The 27,658-nt window shown below is 49.8% G+C and overlaps 1 protein-coding gene and 1 long non-coding RNA gene across 8 annotated transcripts in view; both read right to left on the reverse strand.

Moving 5' to 3' along the window:
• Positions 1–8,886, reverse strand: part of MACF1 (microtubule actin crosslinking factor 1) — a 339,058-nt gene extending 330,172 nt beyond the window's left edge. For all 7 annotated transcript variants that reach the window (XM_054512972.2, XM_054512971.2, XM_054512970.2 and 4 more), the window contains exon 1: positions 8,652–8,886. In XM_054512972.2, the coding sequence (XP_054368947.2) occupies positions 8,652–8,871 (220 nt within the window). In that variant the 5' untranslated portion in view covers positions 8,872–8,886. The remainder of the gene's footprint in view (positions 1–8,651) is intronic.
• An 8,799-nt stretch (positions 8,887–17,685) lies between these two features.
• LOC135364198 (uncharacterized) lies at positions 17,686–26,791 on the reverse strand. Its single transcript, XR_010410996.1, has 3 exons — positions 25,393–26,791; positions 20,146–20,322; positions 17,686–18,452 (listed from the first exon to the last, which is right to left on the reverse strand). It is a non-coding gene; the product is annotated as an uncharacterized LOC135364198 (long non-coding RNA).
• Between the last annotated feature and the right edge of the window lie 867 nt (positions 26,792–27,658).

Here is a 27,658-nt window from a genome sequence, read left to right on the forward strand (position 1 = left end):
CACTCTTTGGGGGAATTGGGAGGTTCCCCAAATTAGGAGCTGTGGCTAACCCCTCCACTTGAAATAACCTCGCCTGGGGCACCTGGGTGGCTCAGTCAGCTAAGCATCTGCCTTTGGCTCAAGTCATGATCCCGGAGTCCCGGAATCGAGCCCCGCACTGGGCTCCCGGCTCAGCGGAGAGCCTGCTTCTCCCTCTGCCTCTCACCCCACTCGTGCTTGCACGCTCTCTCTCTCTCTCAAAAATATAAATAAAATCTTAAAAAAAAAAAAAAAAAGGAAATAACATCTCCTCATACAATACTACCTCAGGACAGAAAGCTCTAAAGGGGCAGTGACAGGCAGCCTAGAAGCTGAGCACAGATCCCAAAAGAAGCCCCAGAGAGTGGTGGCTGCTCATGTGGAACAGCTCACCAGTGTCAGGGCAGGCCTGGGACGCAGGCCCCTCTCACAAGACTAGAATTCCTTCCCTTTGTGATTTTAAAGACTTCAATCCTATTGCATCTCAAGTTCAGTCTCTAAGACTGAGTCCTCGGGGCGCCTGGGTGGCTCAGTTGGTTAAGCGACTGCCTTCGGCTCAGGTCATGATCCTGGAGTCCCCTGCTCGGCGGGGAGCCTGCTTCTCCCTCTGACCCTCCCCCCTCTCATGTGCTCTCTCTCTTTCTCATTCTGTCTCAAATAAATAAATAAAATCTTTAAAAAAAAAAAAAAGACTGAATCCTCGAAATCCATTTTCAGGGGACTTCCTTAATTACACTGGCAGCATCCTGATTCAAACCCAGGGTCCATGGGTTTGAAGTGGTTTAGGCAAAACAGACAGACACCATCCTCAGAAATCAAATTTCCAGACACAGAGCCAGGAATGCTTGAGCCTAGCTCTGCGTGTTCTGGGAGTAGGGCATGAACCGCAAGCTGGAAAGGGCCAGAGGATCAGATAAGCAACACTGGAGGGGACACATGACACCCGGGGCCCTGGTGTTCAGAAGTCAGAATCCTGCATGATGCCTCTGGGAAATGGGTTGAGTGGGACGGTTCCAGCTCAGATATGACTGACTACTGAGCAGATAAACCAATATATTGACTACGGGGGGTAAGGCAATATGATAGTTTAAATGTGAGGAGGTGAGAGTATGTGATTACTGGAACTTCCATCTCTGTAACTGGGGAGGCAGAAGTGAAGTGCGTGAGTGAAATAAGATTGGCCATGAATCGATCATTCTTTTTTTTTTTTTTTAATTTTTTTTTTTAAGATTTTATTTATTTGCGAGAGAGAGAATGAGAGACAGAGAGCATGAGAGGGAGGAGGGTCAGAGGGAGAAGCAGACTCCCTGCTGAGCAGGGAGCCCGATGCGGGACTCGATCCCGGGACTCCAGGATCATGACCTGAGCCGAAGGCAGTCGCTTAACCGACTGAGCCACCCAGGTGCCCGAATCGATCATTCTTGAATCTGGGTGATGGGGGTTCACTATACTATTCCCACAACTTTAGTATATGTTTGAAATGTTCTGAAGAATGCGGGGAATTTGGATTTAGGCCCACTTGAGCTACAGCAATGAACTCCAGAGGGCACACTGCACGTGGGGTGCTCCAGGGGGCGCCATACCCATTCAGCGATGCTGAAGCCCAGCTGCACAAGCAGCTTAGAGGCTGACCTCAGACAAGTTCCTTCACTTCCCTTCTGTAAAGCAGAGAGAGTAGCAACTAGTTCCCAGGGTTCTGGGAGGACTGAATGACATAGGCACACATCTTGGACTCAGCACACAGTAGCTTTTACAACCATTATTTACTAGGGGATCCTGGCTGGCATCAGCTCCTAGGAGTTCCTGGACTGAGTCCAGAGTTCAAATCCCCAAGCCACCCTCTGAATTCTTTAATTCCTAACTCCTACCGGCTGTTCTCTCTTCATTTCCCTTCTTTCCTTTCTACTGAGGCCGAAGAGAGGGGAACAGGAATAAAGAAACAAGCAACAGGGATATGCCCTTTCTCTTCAGGTTGTCCTGGCAAAGGCCTATTTCTTTTCCAAGGCCCAGATCAAATGCTATCATAGCGCTAAGCTAGCATAAGGGGCAGAAGTAGGAGGAAAGCCTTCCCTCTCGGCACTTCCAGATAACTCCAGCTTGCCATGTGGCAGCTCAGGCTGCATGCTAACTGCCTGCACAGGAGGGACCTGGGTTCTGAAGCCCAGTCAGAGCCTAGCACAAAGCAGCTCTAGAAATATGTGGTAAACAAGTAAGTGCATGATCAATGAATAAGCAAAGGAATGAATCGATGCATGCATGAATTAGCAAACAAGTTTATGAGCAAATGAGTAATATTCATGAGAATGGTTAATGTGTATCTAGTGCTGATTACTAGGCATTGGGCCAAGCACCTCACTCCCACGATCTCATTTAACCCACCCCACAAGACTCCCACCCACGGTGGCACTCTTGCTCCCCCATTTTAACCATGAGAAAGTGAGGCTCAGTGAAGTTAGTAATTTCCCAGGCTCACCCAAATGGCAAGTGATGGAACTGGAACTGGGACTCCAACTGACTCCCAAAGCCATGCCCTTGAGTGAATGACTGGAAGAATGAGCACGGGAGGGAGGAGACGAGTAAGGAGGGAATGCAGAGGGAAAGGCATGCCCAGAGACACACCCCCTGAGGCTCCAGGCAGAACCTTCCCCTAGACGCAAAGCAAAAGCCAGGTATCTTCTTGGGGTAGGGGTGAGACACAGATGAGGACAGAAACGTCCACCCATCATCAGTTTTCAGGTTCCAGGGGCTGCCAGGCCGTCTCTGCAGCAGCACCCTAAGTCCAGGCAGAGATTGCAGCCAGGTGCACCAGTTCTGCTCCTGCAGGAGCGTCAAGGCAGGGCCAGGAAGCTGGCCCACTTCTAGCTGACAGGTGGCAACAGGCAGACCCAGGGCCAAATCACGGCAGGTCCTAGCCACAGCAACTGGCCGGACTCAGGATAGCACTTTGGCGATGGTGGGTTATTAATACTCCCCCCAGATACGTTCACAGACCTCCTCCCAGGGGGCAGGCTGCTGGAACAAAAGAAAGTGCCGCCCTAGATTCCACGGCTTGGTCTGCTCCTCTGGTGCCATGTCATCTCTAACCCCGTGGGACTGAGAAATGACAGCCTTCCGCAGCCCCCAGATGAACCAGTCCTTCCTCCGCATTCTTAACCTCAGTCCTTAGCTGCTCCAGAACAGAAAAGCATGAGTCAAACTGCCATTCCAAACCTGTCTCCATGTCACCTGGGAAGTTACTAGAAAGGCATGATGGGAAACCAACAGCACAAAGCTGACACCTTGCAATGTGGCAACCACCTTCCTTCACCAGCTGGGGTCCCACAAAGACCCTGAGCCTCAGAGAAAAGACAGTTGGGCTGTCTTTTCAGCTGCCTGCACAAAATTCTGCCCACGTGGTCACTTTCCATCCCTGCAGCTACTGTGACCCAGATTCACTTTCAGAGGGCTGGGGCTGAGCTGATGGTGTGTAGCTACAATTCATTCTGCCCCACTTTCATGGGACTCTCCTGCTGCTCTCTCCTGCTACTGAAACCAAGCTCCAGGACAGGATCAGGGACTCCTGAGTGTACTGCCAGGAAGAAACTAGCAAGGAAGAGGAGGCTCCTTCGGTGCAAAGGTCAAAGAGCCTGGCACAAGCAAGACTGGTGCCTCTGGAATAAGGGTTCCCAGTGGAATCGGTGTTTAAGGCTCCCTTTCCCACCCCTGCATCCCTTTCTTCCCAACATGGCGTGGCCAAGAAAAAAACATTTCCACCTGCCCTCTGACCAAGCCCTAGTGTGAACAAAAGAAAGGGACGGAATTAAGAGGCCTAAAGCTCCTCCCTTGCTCATCTGGGAAACTGCTGCCTTCCTGGAGACTCCACTGCCTCTTCTAGTGGCCCAGAGAACTTACAAGGAATGACACACTAAGTGCAGGAACAGGCATGTTAACCCGTGTCGTCTAACGCATTCCGACTCTCCTCCAATGACCATTCAACGCAGATGCCATCATTTCCCTTTTACAGCTAAGGACTCTGAGGCTCCAAGAAGTGAAGTCATTCGCCTGAGTTTTCTGACTCCAGGTCCACTTGTCTCCATGAATGAATGAACAAGCAAAAAGGCTCCTTCTCAGAGCTTCCATCCCAGAGGAGAGATGCATGGGTGCAGAGGTGCGGCCCCTTCCTCTGACCAGGCATGTGCTGTCTCCCCAAAGGCAAGCCCTTGAGAGACTCCAGCAGCCGAGCTGAGCTGAGCTCTGATAGCAGGGCAAACCAGCATCAGAGCTGCATCTCACAGCTCCCACTGGGCTTCTAGATTCTAATAAGCCCATGCTCTCAGAGTGAGATCCTGGGGCAACAGCAGGCAGGGTAAGATGGGGACTCCTGTCTATAGCAACCTCTAGATCTGGTGGCGGAAACAATGAACTCTAAAAGAAGGTCAACTGAAACTAGGGCTGGGCAGAGATACAATTGCTGTCTGACTGGAGGGATCAGGGAAGCCTTCCGGGGGAGACCACACTGGAGCAGATATTGGAGATGATGATTTCACCAGCACCTGCTGAGGGGCCCCCAAGAACAAATCCGATGGATGCTTTCTACTGGTTAATTAGGAGGCCAATCCTTATCCCTGAGTCCCTGTGCTCCCCCTCTTTCACAATGCACGCAGCAATGTAATTATTTTTTCCCCGCTATCCTCTCAACCAGACCGAGCTCCGTGAAGAAGGGACCACATCTCCAGCCATCTTTGATTTTAATATATGTGCTGCCGAAGCGAGCACTTCAGCCATCTTTGAATATCAATGCTAAGAACAGGGAGGGTCCTGAAGATGTGATGGATGAATACCTGACTAATATAGGTGGGTGGTGAATTCCTCCGGCATGCAGCCCAGCCCCAGCCCAAAGGGGATCCCTTCTTCCAGACACTTCACTGCCATCTGCAGGAAATTTGTCATAATAAATATACAAATCCACAATGACAAAAAGTAGGAATGGTGCCCCCTAGAATTGTACAGTGTGTAACTGTGTGACACTCTGTCCTATACCCAGCTTTTCCCAGGGCTGGGGGGAGGCTCTCCACAAGCCTCAAGAGATAGAATCTTCTTTCCTCTCCTGTGGGGTTGTGCTTCTTGCTAGAGTATCTTCCCCAGTCCCTCCCATTCCTTGTTGCCCCCCACCGATGGATGAGTAAGGATATCCCTAAAGCTGGTCACCAACCACAGAGAGCCAGAGGTCTTCAAAGAGGCAAAGTTTCAGAGATCTTTGTCTCTGCCTTTTTATAGGCCAGGATCTTGAGACCTCTCCCAGAAGTGATCAGAAGAGTTCTCAGTGAGTCTGGAGACCAGTTCAGCTTTTTATTTTGTCACCTGCAGAAGATTCAGCCTGGCCTGGTTGCCACACGTTGCCTAAGGAAATGGAAATAGCAGTGTACCCAGAGTCGGAGGATCTGTCTCTACCAGAGTGTTGACTACAGGCAAGTTGTTTAAATCCTCTGAGCCTCAGATCCTAACACGTGTCCTACCTAACTCACAGTTATTGTGAAATCTCTATGCAAACCCAAACACTGATCAACAGAAACAGGCTTTCTTGTTAATGGACTATTGTTCCATTGTAATGTGGCTAGGCTTAAGGAGTTGAGAATAGGGCTGGCCAAGAAGAGAGAGGGAAACTGGCGGGAAAGGATGAGGATGGGAAGAATCGGGTTACAGCATGCATGGAGCCCCCAGAACCTGTTTGGGCTTTGTAGACTAAGATCAGCAGGTTTCTCAGCCCTGACACGCCTCTCCAGTCCGACATGTGTGACCAGCAGCGCCCCCCTTCCCCATCAGGCCTCTCAAGCACAGGACACTGAATGGGTCCAGGGAAGGAGGGAGGTCTCTGCATTTGGTGAGACTGATTCGGACAGCCCCACTTGGCTTCACACCCAGACCCACGAGGAGGAGAAAATTGCATGGGCCACAGCTGGCTCCCAGGGCCAGACTGACTTCATTTCCTCCCAGAATGAAAGTTGTAACTTCAGAGAGCCTCAGAGCACCCAGGGTCTCCCAGACATGCCCTTCCTGCACCTCACAGGAAGTAGTCCCTGCAGAAGCCAGGCTGCCTTTTAAATAACCCTGGTCGAGCCCCCACCACGTTCCAAAATCACAGCAAGATTTCAGCCAGGCCCTGAAGCAGCCGTCCCGCCTCTTCTCTGCTGCTGACGAAACACGCCCAACTGCAGTACACGAGTTATTTTTAACCATGACAGTCTCCACATTTTCAGCCTCCCTGGCCCAGCCCCCTCCTCAAGACTGTCATTTGGCAGCATCAGGAGGTAGAGAAGATCAGCATGGATGCGGAAACACAACACAGCGCCTGCCGTCCTCGGCTTAGTTGACCCAGCAACATCTTTAGGGACGTTTCCTGGGGCCGAAGCCCTCTCAAGTCCACTCCACTTCTGTTCTAGACTTAGAAGTTTAAACAGCGGGCAAATCATCCCGTGGGGCCCCTCAGAACAGCTTGGAAGGGGAAATCATCACAAAGGGACCTATAAGTATGTCCACGTGGTGGAGGATGGGGCTAGAGAGCATATGGAGGAAGAAGGAGGCTGCCTTCAGGAAAATGAGACCCCTTGTTTGGGGCCCCTCAAGGCTGGAGACAAGTAAAGCCCTCCCGGCATCCTAGAGGCAGCTGGGAAACTCTACGCACTGGCTGGTGCCACAGGCCCAAAGGTCTTGAGAAGGACCAAAGATCTTTCTCCAAGGGCTTCCTATTGCCTGCAAAAGGAGTGCAGACTCTCCAGCCTGCCTGCCAGGTCTCCTCTTTGGAAGTTCACCTTCTGCTAGAACCCTCTCCTCAGGACTTGAGCCCACAGAACCCTCTACCTACCTAGCATTCCACTGCCTGCTCCCGGATCACAATCGGTCACATATTCTCCCCTAAACACTCCTTGCACTCCTTCAGTCATTCGGGGCTTGTTGATCTCCAACATGCACAAGGCCCCATGCAAGTAGCTGGGGGCAAACACGTAAGCAAGACACGGTCCAGCGTAGCTCACAGTCCTGAGGGAGTGACGGGTTCCCTGGGAAATAACTGCCATACTGTACGAGGGAACACAGGGGAGGGAAAGCATCAATAGGAGAGCGGAGGAGGGAGCTCTGGATATCGCTGGGGGTATTGGGGACAGACGAGGCGGCATTTTCCCAGTGCCCTGCAGAGAAGAAAGCTAAAGCATGGAGGCCTGAGCCCGCAAGACGCACAGCTCTAGGGGTCAAGGTATAGCTAAGTGTGGCAAGGTGCTAGCAGAAGGTGAAGCTCAAGAGGGGGCCTGATTCCAGGGGCCTCTATTCCATAGGCAAGGAAGAGCCACAGAAGGCTTAGAAGCAGCTGAGTAACAAACAGGATCAGGTTCGCACGTTAGAACAAAATATTCTTGTGAGTCACGTGGAGGAGGGGCAAGAGGACGAGGAGACCCGCGAGAAGCCGGTTGGAAGGTCCAGGTGCGCTGGCACAAAGCAGAGGCGGGCCGGGGGGGCATTACGTGAGAGACACAAAAGAGGGAGCAGGACAGGCCTTGGTGATGGAATGAAAGCGGGTGATGTCACTGAACTAGCTGCCGGCCCGGCTTTGTCTAGCTTTGCCTCTGCACTCGGGCCCCGTGGCGGGCGGCTGACGCTGAGCACAGCCCGCGGAGGCGGCTCCGGATGCCCTCGGAGGAAACAGCTCCGAGGAAGCAGGAGAGGAAGCAGCAGAGGGAGCACTCCGCGACCTACTCCGCTTTCCTGAGCCAGAAACCGTGCTGAGAGCTTTACATACATTATCTCATCCTCAAGGCAGCTCCGCACGGGAAGCAGTCTCAAGCCGAGAAAAGTGAGGCGCAGACAGGACAAGAGACTTGCCTAGAGCCACACGGCCGGCCGGTGACAGGACCGCCGTCCAGCACCTCCCCTCTCCGGCTGCGGAGCCCGCGCTCCTGACCGCGGCCCTGCGCGCTCCTGACCGCGGCCCTGCGCGCTCCTGACCGCGGCCCTGCGCGCTCCTGACCGCGGCCCTGCGCGCTCTGCTGCTTGCCAAGGAGAAGCGGGCACCTCCCCCAGCAGCAGGTAGCCCAGCCCTCGCTAGGCACCGAGGGGACGTGTGTACCACGTTTTCTGAAAGCAAAGTGAGCGAAACTGCCCTCTCCGAGGACTTATTCCAAGGAAATAACTCGACAGAAGTCAAGTGTTATTATTCATAAAGATGTTCTCTGCAGCACTATTATGGTAAAAAAAAAAAAAAAGTAGAAAATGAGTAGGATTTTTAAAATCATGAAATGTTACACAGCCTTTATAAATGGTAACTCTAAAGCCTAAGGTGTAATGTGGAGAATCGTTCGGGTATAAGAGTAAGTGAAAAAAAAGTCAGATCCAGAATGGTGCTGCGTGGGGACAAAGAGAAGGTGCAAAAATGCAACCAGGTCTCCGGCCAGCTCACAGGGATGAGGGGCGGCAGATTCTACTTGCTCGGGTTTTCTTTGACGTTATGCCATCATCTTTCCAACAGTAGTAATGCCAAGTTGGATTCCAACTGGCTTGTCAGAGCGCCCCGAGGAGGCCCCCTGCACGACTCGCCCCCCAGCCCGTGAACACGGGCCCGGTCTCGACTTGCCTCCCGCCACCCCGCTCACTCGGGCCTCTCTTACCAGCGACTCTGACCACGGCCCGCTCCGCAGGGTCCAGCACCGAGTCCTGGCTCTTCCGCTTCTTCTGCTCATGCAGTGGCAGGTTCCAGGGTAAGGTGTCCCCGGGGGGACATGGGGACAGGCTCCCTGACCGCTCGCTCCTGTAAGACCGCTCGCTCCGGCAGGACCGCTCACTCCGGCAGGACCGCTCACTGAGCGTTTCTTCGTCTGAGGAAGACATCGCCCAGCCGGCAGGGGCTGCCGCGGGAGGGCCTGGGAGCCCAGGGACAGGTGAGCTGTGGGAGAGAGGAGTGCACGTGAACAGGCGAAGGGGTCGTATAAGGCACACTGGGACTTGGGAAGCAAGTCCTAGTTCTGCCACTGACTTGACCTCTTCACCTCTCTGAACCTCAGTTTCTTCATCTAGAAAATGGGATGATGATAATACGGCAAAATGAATTCACAGGGCTTGAGAGAAATCCCATGAGGTAATATGTGTGAAGATGTTTATCAGTCTGAAAATACTCAGGGCGCCTGGGTAGCTCAGTTAGTTGAACGTCCGACTCTTGGTTTCGGCTCAGGTCATAATCTTAGGGCTGTGGGGTTGAGCCCCTAGTCAGGCTCTGCGCTCAGCAGGGAGTCTCCTGGAGATTCTCTCTCTCTCCCTCTGCCCCTTCCCCACTCTCTCGCTCTCAAAATAAATAAATAAAATCTTAAAAATAAATAAATAAATAAATCTGAAAGTACTCTGTAAAAGTTAAGCTCCTATTACTAGTAACAGCTATTATTGTTAGTTGGTACATTTGGAGCTTTCAAGTCCCACAGATCATAAGATGTGGATTCAAGTTCTACCCTGGGGAAGCCATTTGACCTCTGAGCCTCGGCATCCTCATCTATAAAATGGGGATGATGATAGCACCTACACCTCACAGGGTTGTTTGCAAAGCACAAATGAGATCCTGCAGGTAAAGCGCTGAACAGTGCACGGTGTCTAATAAGCACTTAATAAACAGCATCTACTGTTACATTCCTGTTCGACCTACCTCCCAGGAATGTTGTAAGGATAATAAAATGGGGCAGCAGATGGGAAGTATTTTCAAAAAGCTAAAGCACGATCTCACTGGCAGGCATGAAACAAAGCATGGGCTAGAATAGACAGAAATTCTACATTTCTCCCATTCCATCTCTGGCAAGTCTATTGGGAAAAGTACTGAACTTGAAGTAAGACCGACCTGCGTATCAGCTCTGGTCTGGCCACTTTACAACTGGTGTGGTCTGGGGCAAGTCACTTCACCTCTCTGAGACTCAGTTTCCTCCTCTGCAAAATGGGGACAATATTTCACCTTAGAGGATAGTGAACATAGTGAAATGCAAATATAAAACTGGCTGGCACCACACAGGGCACACAATGGGTGTTAGATAAAATGTTCATTGGCTTATTCCAAGGGCTGTTGTGGGAATAAGTGGCACAGCATGGGGGTGGGGGAGGTGGTACAGAAAGTCAGTTTTTCTGGTCAGTTTAGCTAGTGGAGAGATCTGAACGGAAACACAACCACTCTGGGGCCAGCTGGGCTCCACCAGCCAGACTGGGCAGCGATCCCTCAGCCAGGCCAAGCTCACTTCTCAGAACCATCTGCTACACATGGCCCACCACCCCAACGCCCTCATCAGAGCCAGGATGGTGCATGCCTTCAGCTACTAGCCTCCCTGCAGGTCCCAAATCCAGCTCAACTAACCAGCTCTCACTTTGGCTCTAGGGTCCAGGTGGGCAGGAGACTGTCGGTTTTCCCTTACGGGGAATATCTGCACCTAGGGCTACGTGGAGAGCATGAGGTGGGAGCATGGGAAGTATTTTCCCTAATACACTTCCCTAAATGGATGGACACCATGAGTGTCTGGGCACAGCTCCTCCTGGATTCTGGGAACCTCGGCCTGGAGGCAGCAAGGGGCAGGGACAGGCTCCTGGGTCATTGGCAGATCCCCACCACAAGCACAGAATGTGAAGAGATAACAAAAGAAACATCAAACGGTTGCAGGAGGCCTCCAAGCAGCCTCGGGCAGACAGGAACAGCCCTGCCAGGGCACCTCCTGTGCCAGAAGCGTTCGGGCCCTCTTCCCATGGAACACCAAGAAGGATTCCAGCCACAGAAGGCAGGAAAGGACCCAAGTTCTGGCACAGCTTTGCCTTTTATCCTAGCATTTACCCCCTCCCCGCATTTACTTCTGGTGCCCGACTCCCACAGCCAGGTCGGAGGCCGAAGAGACTGCCCCCGCCTCGGGGGAAATTCAGGCCAGGCTTCCTTCCCTAGGTCAGCCAGGGCCAGGAAAACACGTCCCTCCTCTCAGACCACCTGCTTCAAGCCAGAACCGCCTATTCCTCCCCAAGACGCCCATTTACTACAAAGGCCTGCACGTCCCCGGCCTCCTTCCGAGGAGACAGGCCCTCCCCGGCTCTACCCGGGTCAGTCAGCCTACCCTCGCAAACACCTGTTTGACCTCGGGGCTCTCACCCCACCCCTCGGTCACCTGAGTCACTCCATCAGCCCCCGATTCACCGGAGCGCGCGCCCACGCCCCCAACCCATTCCCAAGGCCATAGGCCCGGTGCGCGACGGGCTCCTCACCTGGCGCTCGCCCGCTGCGGCCCTCCCGACCCCGACCCCGACCCCCACCCCTTCCCCGCGGTGGGGGAGGGGCGAGCCCGGGGCGCCGCGGGTGGGTCCGCGTGCCCGCCGCGCGCGGCTGACAAAGAGTGGGGCCGCGCCATGCGGACGCGCGACCGAGGGCCAAGCGGGCGCCGGGGCCCGCGGCGGAGACCTGGGGCCGGGAAGCGCCCTCCCCAGCCGGGCCCTGGCCGCTCCCGCAGCTGTCTCGCCCGGCCCGGGAGGGCTCGGTGTCCCATCTTCCCGGAGAACACGCCTCCCTCTGGCCCGGGCAGCGCCCGCCGCGAGGAGACCCCCCCGCCCCGCGCGCTCGGCGCTCCCGCGCCCCGGCCGCCGGGGCTGCAGGTGCGAGGCCCCGGCGGCCGCGATGCCGGCGCCTGTCAACCCGCCTACCCGCTGCCGCCGGCCGCCCGGGCTCGGGCGCGGCCGCCCCGCGCCATCCAACACCGCGCCCCGCCGCCGCCGCGCACCCGGCGGACAGGCAGGGAGCCTGCAGCCAGCCCCGCGCCCCGCGCCTTACCCTGGGAGCCGGAGCAGGGGACAGCGGCCGGCGGCAGCAGCAAAGACGGCGGCGGCGGCGGCGGCGGGGCGCGCCCCGGGCTGGAGCGCAGCGGAGCCGAGGGGAGCGGCTCCCACAATGGCCGAGCTCGCGGCGCCGAGCCCCCCGCCCCCCGCGCCCTAGCGGCAGCGGCTGAAGCGGAGCCGGCGCAGCCGCCCAACCCGCTCCCCCACCCCCGGCGCCGACGCCGCCCCCCGCCCCCCGATGCGCGCTCCCCCCCCCGCCCTGCACCCCACCCGCGGCCGCTGCCTTGCTCCCCGCGCGCCCCTGCCCGGCCGCAGCCCGGCGCCCCTTCCGCATTGCCCCCGGGCCCTCTCCCTCTGGGTCCCTCCCCGCGCAACTCCTCCCGTGCGGCCGCCGGGTCCCCGGGCCAACTCACACCCCCACATTCTCCGCCCTGTGCTCCCGCGCCCTCTCCGCCTGGGCCCCCGCGACCGCTCGCTGACCCAGGGCCTGGCTCACCCGCCCGCCCCTTTGGAGCTCCTCACCGCCGGTCCCCGAGTCGCTGTCCCAGGCTGCGGGGCTGCCTCTCAGCCCGGACCTGGTTCTTGAACGGCCCATTCCCCTGCCTGCCCCTCCTTTGCCCGCTCCCCCCAAACCCACATTCTTCCCCTGCTCCTGGGGCTTCTGCTTCCGCTCGGGAGAGCGCCCAAGCCGGTCCACATACCCGCTGGGCTTCTGGATCTGAATGTAGGAGGGATCAGAAGGAGGCCCCATCTTGCCCACGGGGTAAAGGGCAGAGGGGAACCAGGCCCCAGGAGGCAACTCAGCCTCTTGTTTAGACAGCACCAGCCCCATTCAGAGCCTCTGAAGAGGCTGCATCTACTGAGAAAACATTTATTGAGCTGCTTCTGCATGCTCCGCCTAGTAATACAGAAAATAAGAGCCAGGAATGCCTTCAGTGCTTTCATAGTACAGATAAGTGAATATCTTCGGAGAAGGGAGGGTATTTGCCTCAAGTCACTCCACTAGTAACCTGCATAGCAACAGCTACTATTTGGGTGTGTCTCCTGGGGGACCATGCAAGGACCATGCGACGTGCCTTACCTGGGTCATGCCACATGGAATCCTCACAATCCTGTTCATTCATTCTTTCAACGAATATACATACTGAACATCTACCATGTGCCAGGCCCTGGGCTCGGTGCTAAGAATACAATAATGAGCAAAATGCATCTGGTCCCTGCCCATTGATTCCACTGGACTTAGCAATAAAGACAGAGGACATAAATCACAGTGCATCCCTTGAGGCAGTATATGATCTTCAATTTCTGGATGTAGAAAATGAGGCTAGATAATTTACACCGTCATCTAGGGAGAAAGTAGCCAATTCAGGACTAGAATCCATGTCCTCAGACTCCATATCCTTGGTTCTTTTTCACTCTAAAGGTTAGGCAAATGTGGGTGGGATCAACTTAGAGGCCCTTGAACGTCAAGCTAAGAAATTTGGTCTAAATTATATGGTTATGAGCAGCCAAGGAAGGAAGGAAAGCGGAAGAGTGAAAGTAACCCAAGGACAGGCACAAGATGGGTGTGGATGGTTATGCCAGAAGACTACTGTAATAGTCCCAGCAAAAGGTAGCGAGGCTCTGATCCCAGGAAGGGACAATGGGGATGGGAATGGGGGGTGGGGGGGGATTTCCACCCACTGACACCTTCTAGGTTTCTGTCTGCCTGCATTCTCCCATGTTAAATAAAGAAAAGGAACCACCATTATTAAATTTCTACTAAGTGCTAGGCAATGTCCTGAGGAATTTTGTGTACATTATCTTGTTAAATCCTCCCCATAGGGACGCCCCCCGGGTGGGTCGGTCGTTAAGTGTCTGCCTTTGGCTCAGGTCATGATCCCAGGGTCCTGGGATTGAGCCCTACATTGGGCTCCCTGCTCCACGGGAAGCCTGCTTCTCCCTCTCCCACTTCCCCCTGCTTATGTTCCCTCTCTCGCTGTGTCTCTCTCTGTCAAATAAAATCTTTTTAAAAAAAGGAATAAATCCTCCCCATAACCCCATAAGAAACCAGTAGGTATCTTTATTATTCTCATTTTAGAAAAAGGAAACAGAGACTTTAAGAGGTTAAACAACTTGCTGATGCCCACAAAGCAAACATGTGTTGGGGCTTGGGTTAAAGCCCAGGCCTGGTTCCAAAGCTCATGCTGTAACCATTGCTCTCTACTGTCTGAAGCCAAGGCAAAGAACCAAAGTCCTTTGATTCAGCCAAGGGTTCTTCACTGTGGACCACAGGTACCTTTTAGATTTCCAGAGAAGGGTCAGGGGTCCACAAATGTAACCTAAAGTGTAGCTGGGGAGATAGCGCAGGTCCCTGTATGGGACGTCTCTCCCCAGGAGCCTGCAGAAGCCTCAGCCCAGGAGAATTCGGCAGCCCGGTTAGAAAGTTCCTGTGGCGGGGCTCCTGGATGGCTCAGTTGTTAAGTGTCTGCCTTCGGCTCAGGTCATGATCCCAGGTCTTGGGATCAAGCCCCACATTGGGCTCCCTGCTCAGCGGGAAGCCTGCTTCTCCCTCTCCCACTCCCCCTGCTTGTGTTCCCTCTGTCGCTGTGTCTCTCTCTGTCAAATAAATAAATAAAATCTTAAAAAAAAAAAAAAAAAGTTCCTGTGGGAATGCACTGAGAAACCGTGAGGCAGAAGCAGAAGTGCAAAAACCCTTCTCCAGTGAGAGGGCAACATGGATATCAAGGGGAAGACATAGCAAGAGTGCCGGTGGCTGGGTATGAAACTGAGTGTCTGCAGGACTGGGACCTGTGGCCTGGCGCTCTGGAGACAGGAACAGCTGCGGAGAGCTCCTGGGGCAGGGCTGTCTCATCACCTAAGAAGCCTGCAGTCCCAGCCTCTCTGACTGGAGAGCATCGGAAGGTTTGCCTCTTCTCAACCTCACTGTCCTTCCCAAATCTGACCACCAATCCTGTTCTGAATTATTCATGCTGTGGGCTGTGAGAAGGTGGAGCTTCCAGAGGCTTCGGGACTTAGGACCTAGGACATTCAGCTATGTCTCCCTGGGGCTCTAGCTTCAGCCGTGCTGCCCTGGGATTGAGCTGCTGGTAAGATTTGCCAAGCTTTTTTCAGCAGGCAGCTGGCCAGTAACCTCGGGCTCCCGGGCTTCGATTCATTTCAGCCGATCTTTTGTTGAGGAATACTATGTGCCGGGGACAGTTCTGCGTCCTGTCGGGAACACGGAAGTGAACCTGATCAGATCTCTGTCCTTGAGGATTTGTGGCATGGCTCAGGGGGCAGACATTTAAAAATTATTCCCTTCTACCATGTCCTCTGGGTCTGGTAAATGTTCCCCACTACTGTCCCCCATTTCACCAACTGAAGGCCTCTGCTAATTCCCTCCAGAAGTTAGTGGCCTTGGAACTAGGGAACCTCACACCCCAAACACCTGGGCAGGGTTCTCTCCTTGGAGGGGCACCAAAACAACTTCTTAACCTAGGACTATTTGGAGTCCTGAACTTGGCCCCAGACTGTAGCTTGGGCCCCTAGGTTTCCAGCCACATCAGGAAAATGACACTCACTCTCAAATCCATCCATTCAGCAAACACTAATTAAGCATGGAATCAGTGCCAAGCACCCAGCTTTGTGTTGTGCAGCTGGTTCAAAACCAAACCACACAGGCATGGCCCCTGTTCTCATGCTGCTCAGTCTCAGTGGGGAGACAGACAAGCAAAATGGCAATTATTCTTCAACGATGGTGTGGAGATGGTGGGGAAGTACAGGGCACCCTGGGAGGGAACACAGAACAGGGACTCTTCCTAGAAGCTTGCGGCTAGATAATTTTACCAGGACTTTCATCCTTGTCTTTCTAGATCTTTGCTTAAATGGAAACTCTTCCAGTCACCTATCTACATCTTCCATACTGGCTTGTCCTTTCACTTTATCCTCTTTTCTAACCTATTCCTCTGGACGCTTTGGCATCAGACAGGTGTCCAATGGAAGGTGGAGGTAAACATGAACCTGAGTAGAGGCTGGAGCCCTGTGAAGTAATGCTATCCAGAGGCAAGAGCACAGGATCCCCAAACAAGGAGGGACTTTAAGATTTCTAAGCTCTGCCTAGAACATTTCCCGCCCACCTTTCACTAACTGTTTCCTCACATCCAGACACTGATGACGTCCAGATTTGTATCCCATCTGTATCTCATCCCAACTCCAGATTCAGATCCAACTGCTTCCTTGACATCCCCATCCCCACTCAGATATCTGATAGGCATCTCAAACTCACAATGTCCACATAGCTCTCTTGATATCTGCCCCCACCACCCACAAAACTGTTCCTCCCCATCTCTGCCATCTCAGAAAAAAGGGCCCCCACTACCTACCCACGTACTCAAGTCAAAGATCTAGTATTTACACTTGATTTTTCTTTCTCTCATTCTCTTCCACATCAGCAAGGGCTGACAAACTACCTCTATAATGTATCCTGAACTCATCCACTTCTTCTGTCTTTCTATGACCACCTTAATCCATCATTCTCCTGGACAGCTGCACTAGCCTTCTGAATGGTCTTCCTGTTTCCACTCTTGCTCTCACCCACTTCAATCCATGAAGCAACTAGATTGAACCTTTTTAAACATAAATCACGGGGTGCCTGGGTGGCTCAGTCAGTTAAGTGTCTACTTTCGGCTCAGGTCATAATCCCAGGATCTTGGGTTTGAGCCCCGCATCGGGCTCCCTGTTTAGCAGGAATCCTGCTTCTCCCTTTCCCACTCCCCCTGCTTGTGTTCCTCTCTCGCTGTCTATCTCTCTCTCTCAAAAAATAAATAAAATCTTAAAAAAACCATAAATCACGTCATATCAGCCCACACACAGTTCCAACTAGTACTTAGAATAAAATATAAACTCCTTATAATGGTCCATAATGATCTGGCCCCTGCTTAGACCTAAACTCGAGACCCCTTGCTCACTGGATTCCAACACATCAGACCTTCTGTTTCTCTCATAAGCTAATCTCATTCCCATCTCAGGGCTTTGCAAAGCTGTTTTAGCTGCCTGATAGTCTCTTCTCTAAAATCTTACATAATTGGGGAACCTGGCTGGCTCAGGGGGTAGAGCACGGGACTCTTGATCTTGGGGTCATGAGTTCAAGCCCCATGTTGGGCATGGAGCCTACTTAAAATTTAAAAAAAAAATTAAAATGTTGTATAATTGGTGCCCTTTTCACTATCCAGGACTCAGTTTAAAATTCACCTCTTAAAAAAGGCCTTTTTTGACCACTCATCTAAAGTAACCACCTCTGTTAAACATCTTTATTTTCTTTGTAACAGTTATCACTTTGTCATTATCTTGCTTATTTACTTGTTTCTTTTCTGTCTCCCCCACCAGGATGCTCCAGGAGAGTGAGGACACTGTGCTGTTCACTGCTGTATCCCTACAGTGCCTGGCACACAGTAGGCTTGCACAGACACTTGTTGAATGAATGAGCTCGAATGAGTGAATCAATGAAGTGGGAACAGCAGAGGAAGAGAACAGCAGAGAGATCAGTATGTACAAAGACCTGAAGTTGAGAGAAAGTATCTAATGCTCATGAAATTGAAAGAAGTTCAGAATAATTGGCATGAAGAGCGCTAGGGTGTCAGTTGTCTAAAATGAGTCTTGAGAAGTAGTTAGGAGAAATTATGGAGAATGTTGGGTTTTAGATTCTCTCCCCAGTTCCATGTGAAGCCATTGGAGTGTTGGCTTCTTTGTGGGGTTTTTTTTTTTTTCAGCTTTATTAAGGTATAATTGACAAATAAAATTGTAAGATATTTAAAGTATACATCATGATGATTTGGTATATACATATACGTGGAAGGATTCCCTCCATCTAGTGAACTAACACATCCAATCACACAAACACACACACACACACACAATTTGGGGAGGGGGGCGAGAACACTTAAGTTCTACTCTTAGCAAATTTCAATTATATAATACAATTTATCAACTATAGTCACCATATTTTACATTAGATTTTTGGACCTTATTCATCTTATAGCTGAAAGTTTGTACACTTTTACCAACCTGTCCCTATTTCCCCTACCTCCCAGCCCCTGACAACTACTTTTCCACTCTGTTTCTATAACTTTGACCTTTTTTTTTTTTTAATTCCACATATAAGTGATACCACGCAATCTTGGTCTTTGTCTGGTTTATTTCACTTAGCATAATGCCCTCAAGGTCCATCCATGTTGTCCAAATGGCAGGACTTCCTTCTCTCTCATGGCTGAATAGTATTATGTTGCACAGACATACCACATCTTCTTTATCCATTTGTCTGTTGATGGACACTTAGGTTGTTTCCATATCTTGGCTGTTGTGAATAATGTACAGTGAACATAGGGGTACAGAGATCTCGTTGAGATTCCGTTTTCATTTCTGTTGGGTAAATACCCAGAAGTGGGATTGCTGGATCATATGGTAGTTCTATTTTTAATTGTTTGAGAAACCTCTATACTTTTTTCCACAGCGGCTGCACCAGTTTACATCATCACCAACAGGGCACGAGGGTTTCCTTTTCTCCACATCCTCACCAATACTTGTTATCTCTTGCCTTTTTGATGATGGACGTTCTGACATTTCCAACAGGGCAGGGACTTAATCCAATAGGCATTCTAGAAAAAAAAAATCATTCTGGGTGCTGGGAGAATAGACTACAAGGAGGCTAAATTGAGTGTGAGAAAGCTACTGATGGGTGCCAGTGAAACACATTTCAACTTGTCCTGACAAGCCTGGGCAAGAATGATAATAGTGAAGATGGGGAGAATTGTAAGGAATCAAGGACCTTTAAAAGGGGCACCTGGCTGGCTCAGTGAGTGGAGCGTGTGACTCTTGATCTCGGGATTGTGAGTTCAAGCCCCACATTGGGTGTAGAGATTACTTAAAAATAAAATTTTTAAAACATAAAAATAAATAAATAAAAGGGCATCAAAGAGGTGTGTGGCTGGCTCGATCAATAAAGCATACAACCCTTGATCTTGGGGTCATGAGTTTGAGCCCCACATTGGGGGTAGAGTTTAAGAGTTTACTTAAGAAAAAAGGGCATCAACAGGACTTAAGGATGAATTAGATGTAGAGGGTGAGGGAGAAGAGGTACCAAGCATAACTTCCTGATTTCTGTCCCAGACAGATTAAATGTCATTTTTTACATTTATATAGAAGGAGGAACAGATTTGGGGAGAAGAAAGATACCGTGTTCATTCTTAGACATGCTACCTTCAAAGTACCCTTGGGCTGCTCAGTGGAGACCTGGAGCTCAGGAGAAAGGTCAAGGCCAGAAACAGATGGGGGAGAGGGTGTCTGCATGAGGACAAGGACAGAAAGTTGAGCATCCATGTTGAGCTCACCAAGGGCAAGTGAAGAATGAGGAGGGGGAGGACAGAACCCTGAGCTGCATCAACACTGGACCCTAAGAGGTAGGAGGAAAAGTAGGAGAGTGTCATGGGACAACGGGGAGGAGGCTTTCAGTCAGAAGGAAGTGGCTGAAAAGTTGAGCGTGGAAAGGAATGAAAATGGCGGTGCTTAAGGCAGTGGGTGATAGGCTTTTCCTCTGGCCCCAGGGGCTGGTTTTGGCCTGGACCTGGGCCACTTCAGGCCAGAGAGACACCAAGAAGATCGGTAAAGAAGATGCCTTACTCTCCAGAGAGTCACCAGGAGAGACTTCTGCTGTCGCTTCTCGTTGTTGTCATTGTCATTTCAGTTACTTGGCTCAAGACACTTTTGGCTTTAGCAATATTGAAATCAATTAATTAATTAAACGAGTACTTATTGGGAGCCTACTGTGTGCCTGCTACTGTTAGAGAAGCTGGGAACACCGTGGAAAACAAGATGGAGGAAGTATCTGTGCCCACAAAACTTGAAGTCTAGTAGGGCAGACAGACATTAAATGAATAGCTACATTTCGGTGTGGTACAGTTATTAATAAGTGTCAGGAAGAAGAATAAAGTAGAAAGGAAAATATGACAGTGGGACTGCTATTTTAGATAGAGTGGGCTGGTCAGGGAGAGCCTCACTGGGGAGGTGATCTTGGAGCCGAAACCTGAAGAGAGGAAGAGAGGCAGACCTGTGAACTTCTAGAAGGTGCTGTCCGATGGAAATGGGGTGCAAGCCAAATGTATAATGTTAAATTTTCTAGAAGCCACATTAAGGAAAATAAAAAAGCAAATATCATTGGTTGCCAGGGGTTATGGGGAAGGGAGGGATGGATAGGCAGAGCACAGAGTGTTTTTAAGGCAGTATTCTGAATGGTGGATAAATGTCATTACACATCTGTCAAAACCTACAGAACGTACAACATTAAAAGTGAACCTTAGTCTAAACTATGTACTTCTGATGATGATGAGGCGTTCGTGGAAGTGTATCAATGGTAACAGATGTACCACTGAGCTCCGGGGCGATGGTGGCAGGGCGGGCTGTGTGTCTACAGGGCAGGAGGTATATGGAAACTCTCCGGACTTGCCATTCCGTTTGGCCGTGAACCTAAATCTGGTCGAAAAAATAAAGTCTATTTTAAAAAAGTAAAGAGCAACAGGTGAAATTAATTTGAATGATATATTTCAAATATTGGCATGTATTCAGTCCTTACAACAATCCCCCACATCTCACATATCCAAAATACTGTCATTTAGAAATGTAATTGACGTACAAAATTAATTAGATATTTTAACATCTCTTTTTGTGAACCAGGTCCTCAAAAAACCCGTGTGCCTTTTACACTCACAGCGCGTCTCAATTTGGAGGGGCCACATGTGGCTGGTAGTGTCCAAATTGGGCGAAGTAGAGGAGGAAGGTTTCAGGCAAAGGAAACAGTACGCGCAAGAGTGCTGAGGCGAGAATAAGTTTTGTGTGTTTAAGGAGCGCCAGCAGGCATGGGAAGGAGCGAGGGGTGAGTGGGCGGAATGCTGGATGAGGCTGGTTGGAGCGAAGGGCAGGAGCTAGACCCTGGGAGGCCTTGGGCACAGCGGTCTGGAATTATTCTGTGTGTGATCAGGTAACCACTGAAGCGCTCTGAGCAGAGAACATCTGAGGTCCCTTTGTGACATGAAATGCAGCGCACATGTTCCTTATCATTATACTGTTTCTAATTATAGGGGAGGCAGCGTGGGGCCTTGGATCCCTCTTCTGCTGCACAAGGAAACCACCTCTCTCTCTCTCCACTTTCACCCTTGCAGACTCGAGGCCCAGAGACAAAGAGCGCCTGCACCAGGATGCACAGCATGTCTTTCCTTGTTACTGGTAATTGGGCGTGAACGGGCTCAGTGGACTTTTGAGGGTAGGAGCCAGGCCGGAGTGCGTTGAGAAGGAGATGGAGAAGTTTGGCAGTGAAAGGAAGGAGAAATGATAGGGTAGTAACTGGAGGGATGTGGAGTTTGTTTGCTTGTTTGTTTTGAAGCAGGAAAAGATCTGGGCATGATTTAAAATTGATCTGAAAGGAGGTGTAGAGAGGGAGAGGCTGGGGAGAAAAGGTTATGATGGTGGGGGGGGGGGGCCGAAGAGGTGGCAGGGACTGGCTGTGGGAGTGGAGGAAGGCTAAGAGGTGAGGGAAGTAGGCCTGGGGACTTGGTGATGGCAGGCTCTGTTCCAGCCTTCCATGGTGCCCATCCCTTTGCCATCCGGGTTCCAGGGACCTGCATGCCGCCTCGGTCCTGCTGCCCACTCTACTCTTTGCTAGTCACTCTCAGATCCCCAGACCAGAGATGATCCTGGCAGGGCTGACACCCACCATCTGCCCCTCCTTCCGCTCTGAGCTCCTGCGCTCTGGCTAGAGACTCCTAGAGCCTGCTTCTCCTTTACTCTCTTCCATTCTCTTGTCTCAGTTCCCGGATGCTGACTCATTCTACCTTCCAAGCGGGGCATGAGTCTCCTGGTTCTGACATCCGAAACTCACACATCTACCATGTGCAAACCCCTCATTGTTTAGGCATGATGCTCCTTGCTTCACAAATAACAGTATATTATATTCAGTCCTTACGACGCTACAAGGTAAGTGCTGTCAGCATCCCTTTTTACAGATGAGGAAATCAGGGCTCAGAATTGAGAAGCATCTTCAGCAAGGTTGCATAGCCAGTTAAGTGCCGGAGGGAAGATCTGTCCCAAGTCTGTGAGCTCTAAAAACGGACCTCATTCTACGATGCCACGTTGTCTTTCAGGTGTCAGAAATAGAGCTGATGCTTTGCAGATCTTATCTCATTTGGGCAATGGGCTGTGAGCATAAGCAGCAGAAAGTGGGGCTCAGTTATGGGGAGATTGGTTCCCAGGGAGAGCCATGGGATATAAGTTCTATGAAGGCAAGGATCTGTGCCTGTTTGATCACTGCTATACCTTCCCCACCTCCACTCCGCCCCTGTCCCCAGAAGAGTATCTGGCACAAAATCATATGCAATAAATATTTACTGAATGAGTGAATGAGTGAATGAATGAATGAATGAACTCTAGCCTCTGAGAGGGCTGGTCCACACCCAATGAGAGACGAAATTAGGCAAGAGTACAAAGCAGTACAAAGCAGGGAGCAAGTGCCTGGAATTGGCCAAGGTACAGCTCGGTTATAGGAAAAAGACAAAGGTCCAGGATTCAACCTCAGGGCTTCTTCCCCAACCCACTTGGAGGGATCTTGTAAATTCAGCCTAAACCAATCAAGACATTGCATTTCTTGGCCACAATAATCAATTCAGAGAAAAACACATAAAGAGCTACTTTATTCTTTATAAACAACTGTATATAATTTCATTATATGGACATATCATAATTAATTTCACTGGTACCCTAATGATGGGTTTTTAGGTGATTTCACATCTTTTGCTATTACAAACAATGCTGCCAGAAGAAGTGTGTATAAATGTCAATTCTCACAGGTATGTCATATCTGAAATACACATTTCTAGAAGTGAAATCCCTGAGTCGAAAGGTGTATGCATTTACACTTCTCATAGATATTGTCAAATTGCCCACCACTGAGGTTGTACCAATGGAAACTCCCTCCTGAAGTGTGTGAGATGATCTGCTTACTGTATTCCGTCCAAAACGGTATCACCGAAATGTTTTATCCTTGCTAGTCTGACAGGTGAAAAATGAAATGCCACTCTAGTGTCAGCTCGCACTTTTTTTTTTAATTTAAATTCAATTAGCCAACATATAATACATCATTAGTTTCAGATGTAGAGTTCACTAATTCATCAGCTGCGTACAACACCCAGTACTCATTACATCACATGCCCTCCTTACTCTCACTGCTCTTAATATGAGTGAGGGTCAGCATGTTTTCATACATCTAAGAGGGTTTTTTAAAAAAATCCTACTTCGGGCGTCTGGGTGGGTCAGTCAGTTGAGCGTCCAACTCTTGGTTTTGGCTCAGGTCCTGATCTCACAAGCCCCATGTCATGCTCAGTGCTCAATGTGGAGTCCGCTTGAGATTCTTTCCCCCTCTGTTCCTTCCCCTGCTCACACACTCTCTCTCTCTCTCTCTCTAAAATAAATAGGGGCACCTAGGCAACTCAGTCGGTTAAGCGTCTGACTTTGGCTCAGGTCATGATCTTGGGGTCCAGGGATCGAGCCCTGTCTCGGGCTCCCCGCTCAGTGGGGAGTCTGCTTCTCCCTCCACCCTCCCCCTCCACTCGTGCGTGCTCTCTCTCTAATAAATAAATGAAATCTTCTTTTAAAAAATTTAAATAAAATCCTACTACTTAAAAAAATTATCTAAAGAAGTAAAAACTTGTCTCTAATCCCAGATTCGAAAAACAATTAGTGTTCAAGTGTTATTATGTACTTCCAGACTTTTCCTTAAATTCATATATATTTATAAAATCTCATTTTAAAAGTAAACATGTGTATCCATATATATGTACACACATACACATGTGTAATATACCTGGACTCTGAAACTTGCATTTTCTTTTTTTTATAGACTTTTTTTTTTTTAAGATTTTATTTATTTATTTGACAGAGCGAGAGAGCATAAGCAGGGGGAACAGTAGAGGGAGAGGGAGAAGCAGGCTCCCCGCCAAGCAGGGAGCCCGATGTGGGGCTCGATCCCAGGACCCTGAGATCATGACCTGAGCCGAAGGCAGACACTTAACCATCTGAGCCACCCAGGTGCCCCTGAAACTTGCATTTTCTTTCTTTTTTTATCTTTTGCCAATTATGTTTTTATTTTAGATGTTTGCATTTTACTTTATTATTTTATTTTTATATTTATATTTATTATTTTTAAGTAGGCTCCATGCCCAACATGGGGCTTGAACTCACCACCCTGAGCTCAAGAGTCACACGCTCTACTGAGCCAGCCAGGTGCCCCATTTATTTTAATTTTTAATTTTTTTATTTTTTTTTAAAGATTTTATTTATTTATTTGACAGAGAGAGAGACAGCGAGAGCAGGAACACAAGCAGGGGGAGTGGGAGAGGGAGAAGCAGGCTTCCCGCCGAGCAGGGAGCCCAATGTGGGGACTCGATCCCAGGACCCTGGGATCATGACCTGAGCCGAAGGCAGACGCTTAACGACTGAGCCACCCAGGCGCCCTATTTTTTTTTTTTTAAAGATTTTATTTATTTATTTGACAGAGAGAGACACAGCGAGAGAGGGAACACAAGCAGGGGGAGTGGAAGAGGGAGAAGCAGGCCTCCTGCTGAGCAGGGAGCCCGATGTGGGGCTCGATCCCAGGACCCTGGGACCATGACCTGAGCCGAAGGCAGATGCTTAACCAACTGAGCCACCCAGGCACCCCCAGGCGCCCTATTTTAATTTTTTAAAAGATTTTATTTTTAAGCAATCTCTACACCTAACAGAGCTCGAACTCACCACCCTGAGATCAAGAGTTGCTTGCTCCACGCACTGAGCCAGCCAGGCACCCCAGATCCTTTTTAAAGACATATTTATTCATTTGAGAGAGAGAGGAAGAGAGCAAGCGCGATTGAGTTGGGGGAGGGTCCGAGGGAGAGAATCCCCCAAGCAGACTCTCTGCTGAGTACAGAGCCCAACTCCAGGTTTGATCTCACGACCCCAAAATCATGACCTGAACCAAAACCAAGAATCAGATGCTCAACCAACTGAGCCACCCAGGTGCCCCAAAGATTTATTTACTTTTGAGAGAAAGAGAGAGAAACAGTGGGGGTAGGAGTAGAGGGAGAGAGAGAATTTCAAGCAGACTCAGTGTTGAGCATGGAGCCCAACTTGCAGCTCAATCTCACGACCCTGAGATCATCACCTGAGCCAAAATCAAGAGTTGGTGGCTTAACTGACTGAGCCACTGAGGTGTCCCTGCATTTTATTTTTAATATAGAACTTTTTCAAAGTCTGTTTCTCATTTCTTTATGGCTGCTTAGTATGACATTTGGGGTATGTAATAATCTATTTCCTCTTAGACATTTTGATTATTTTCAATTTGTTAAATCCCAACCATGCTGCAACAAGTATTCTTCTACGTGCATTTTTATTTACACGTGCTATTATTTCTTTAGGCTTTATTCCTCAAAGTGGTCTTTGGCTGCTTTCGATGGTAAACTGATCAGAAGCTAAGTAGGTTGATCTGGGATGGGAAAGGCTTCCGTGTAACTCTCTCACCTGCTGTCTTCAGCACATAGAAGAGGTCCACTTTCGAATTTGTTCCTGTTTGTATCACAAATAGCTGGGTATGGGGGTGCCTGGGTGGCTCAGTCGTTAAGCGTCTGCCTTCGGCTCAGGTCATGGTCCCGGGGTCCTGGGATCGAGCCCCGCATCGGGCTCCCTGCTCAGCGGGAAGCCTGCTTCTCCCTCTCTCACTCCCCCTGCTTGTGTTCCCTGTCTCGCTGTGTCTCTGTCAAATAAATAAATAAAATCTTTTAAAAATTTAATAAAAAAATAAAAAACAAATAGCTGGGTATGGACTACAATTCATCAGTGGCAAAGGATTGCTGAGTGGCTGCTGCCTTCCATGTAAGGAATGAGGGTTAGAACAACAGAGAAAGGCCCCTGCCTTCCAACTCACAGTCTAATAGAGAAGCAGGATATAGAAAGAGAAATAACAATCCAAGTGATACAAAGAGTAATCGCCCCCCTCCAGACTTGCTTCTCCGATGTCCTGAAGCATTTACTCTCTAGGGTGAAGAGACTATAACCGATGGTTGGCTGGCTTTATGTGTTTGCTCCTTGGACTATAAGGAGAGAATGGCTCCAGATATGTAAGCAAGAGATGATCTAAATTACTCCATCAGGCTGGAAGCCCCGGAGTCTCTAGCTCCTTGCCAACACACCTTCATTTGGTAAACATTTACCCATCTCTATTCCCTGTCAGATGTCAGGGAGGCAGTGGGACCCTGGCATTCTAGTACTCACTAATACGTGTTGATTTGGAAGGCACTGGGTGGCAAAAGAGAAAATATTACATACAATGCTTGGCCTAGAAAAACTTAGGCTGAAAGCTGGTATATTTTGTTTACTCCATATTCTGTTGTTGCTGTTGAACTTAAAGTAGTTTATTGAGGTACAGTTTACATGCAACATCATGCACACATTTTAAGAGAATGGTTAGGTAAGTTTTGAGAACTGTATTCACTTATGTAACCACCACCACAAACAAAGCCTATAGAACATGTCCCTCAACCCCAAAGTTTCCCTCATGCTATTTAACTTTAAAAAAACTCTTGTTTTGTTTTTAAGTTTATTCATTTATTTCAGTATTCTCTATACCCAATGTGGGGCTCAAACTCATGATCCTGAGATCAAGAGTCACGTGTTCCTCTGACTGAGCCAGCCAGACACCCCAAAACCTTTTATTTTGAAATAATTACAGATTCACAGGAAGTTGCAAAGATAGTGCATTAGAGTGCCATGTACCCTTCACTCAGTTTCCCCCACTGGCTACATCTTACGTAATTGTACAGTATCAGGAACAGAAATATACACTTGTACAATGTGAATAGTTAATGTGAATAAATAACTCTTTGTCATTTTTTTAAAAGATTTATTTATTTTTATTTTTTATTTTATTTTATTTTTTTTAAGATTTTATTTATTTATTTGACAGAGAGAGAATGAGAGAGAGAGAGAGAGCACATGAGAGGGGGGAGGGTCAGAGGGAGAAGCAGACTCCCTGCCGAGCAGGGAGCCTGATGCGGGACTCGATCCAGGGACTCCAGGATCATGACCTGAGCCGAAGGCAGTCGCTTAACCAACTGAGCCACCCAGGCGCCCCAAAGATTTATTTATTTTAGAGAGAGAGAGCGTGCACACAAGTGGGGGAGGAGCATAGGGAAAGGGAAAGACTCTCAAGCAGACTCCCCGCTCAGTGTGGAGCTTGACGCAGGGCTCGATCTCAAGACCTGAGCTGAAATCACGAGTCAGACGCTTAACCGACTGAGCCACCTGGGCACCCCAATAGCTCTGTGTTATTCTGTCACTTTTAGATTCATGTAACCACCACTGCAATCAAGATACAGAAGTGTTCCATCATCCCAGGGATCTCCCTAGTGGGGTCCCTTTATAATCACGTTCCTGCCTACCCCACCATCCCTAACCTCTGGCAACTGGTAACCTCTTTTCCATCCCTCAGTTTTGTTTTTCCAGGAATGTTACATAAATGGAATTATACAGTGTGTGACCTTTTGAGATGGCTTTTTTCCCTCAGCCCTTGAGATCCATCTAAGTTGTTGCTGTATCGAGTTTGGTCCTTGTCAGGGATGAGTAGTATTCCATGGTATATTTAAATTAGCACAAAGTTGGTGGCTTATAACAACAGAAATTTGTCCTGTCCTCCCTGGAGGCCATAAGTCCTAAACCAGGGTGTCAGTGGGGCCGTGCTCCCTGCAAAGACTTGAAAGGAGAATCCTCCCTTGCCTCCTCCAGCTTCTTT

This window comes from Mirounga angustirostris, unplaced genomic scaffold, assembly GCF_029215605.1.
Source record: "Mirounga angustirostris isolate CCGP_5_RB_7025 unplaced genomic scaffold, mMirAng1.0.hap1 SCAF_4, whole genome shotgun sequence".
In the NCBI taxonomy this organism is placed as follows: domain Eukaryota; kingdom Metazoa; phylum Chordata; class Mammalia; order Carnivora; family Phocidae; genus Mirounga; species Mirounga angustirostris.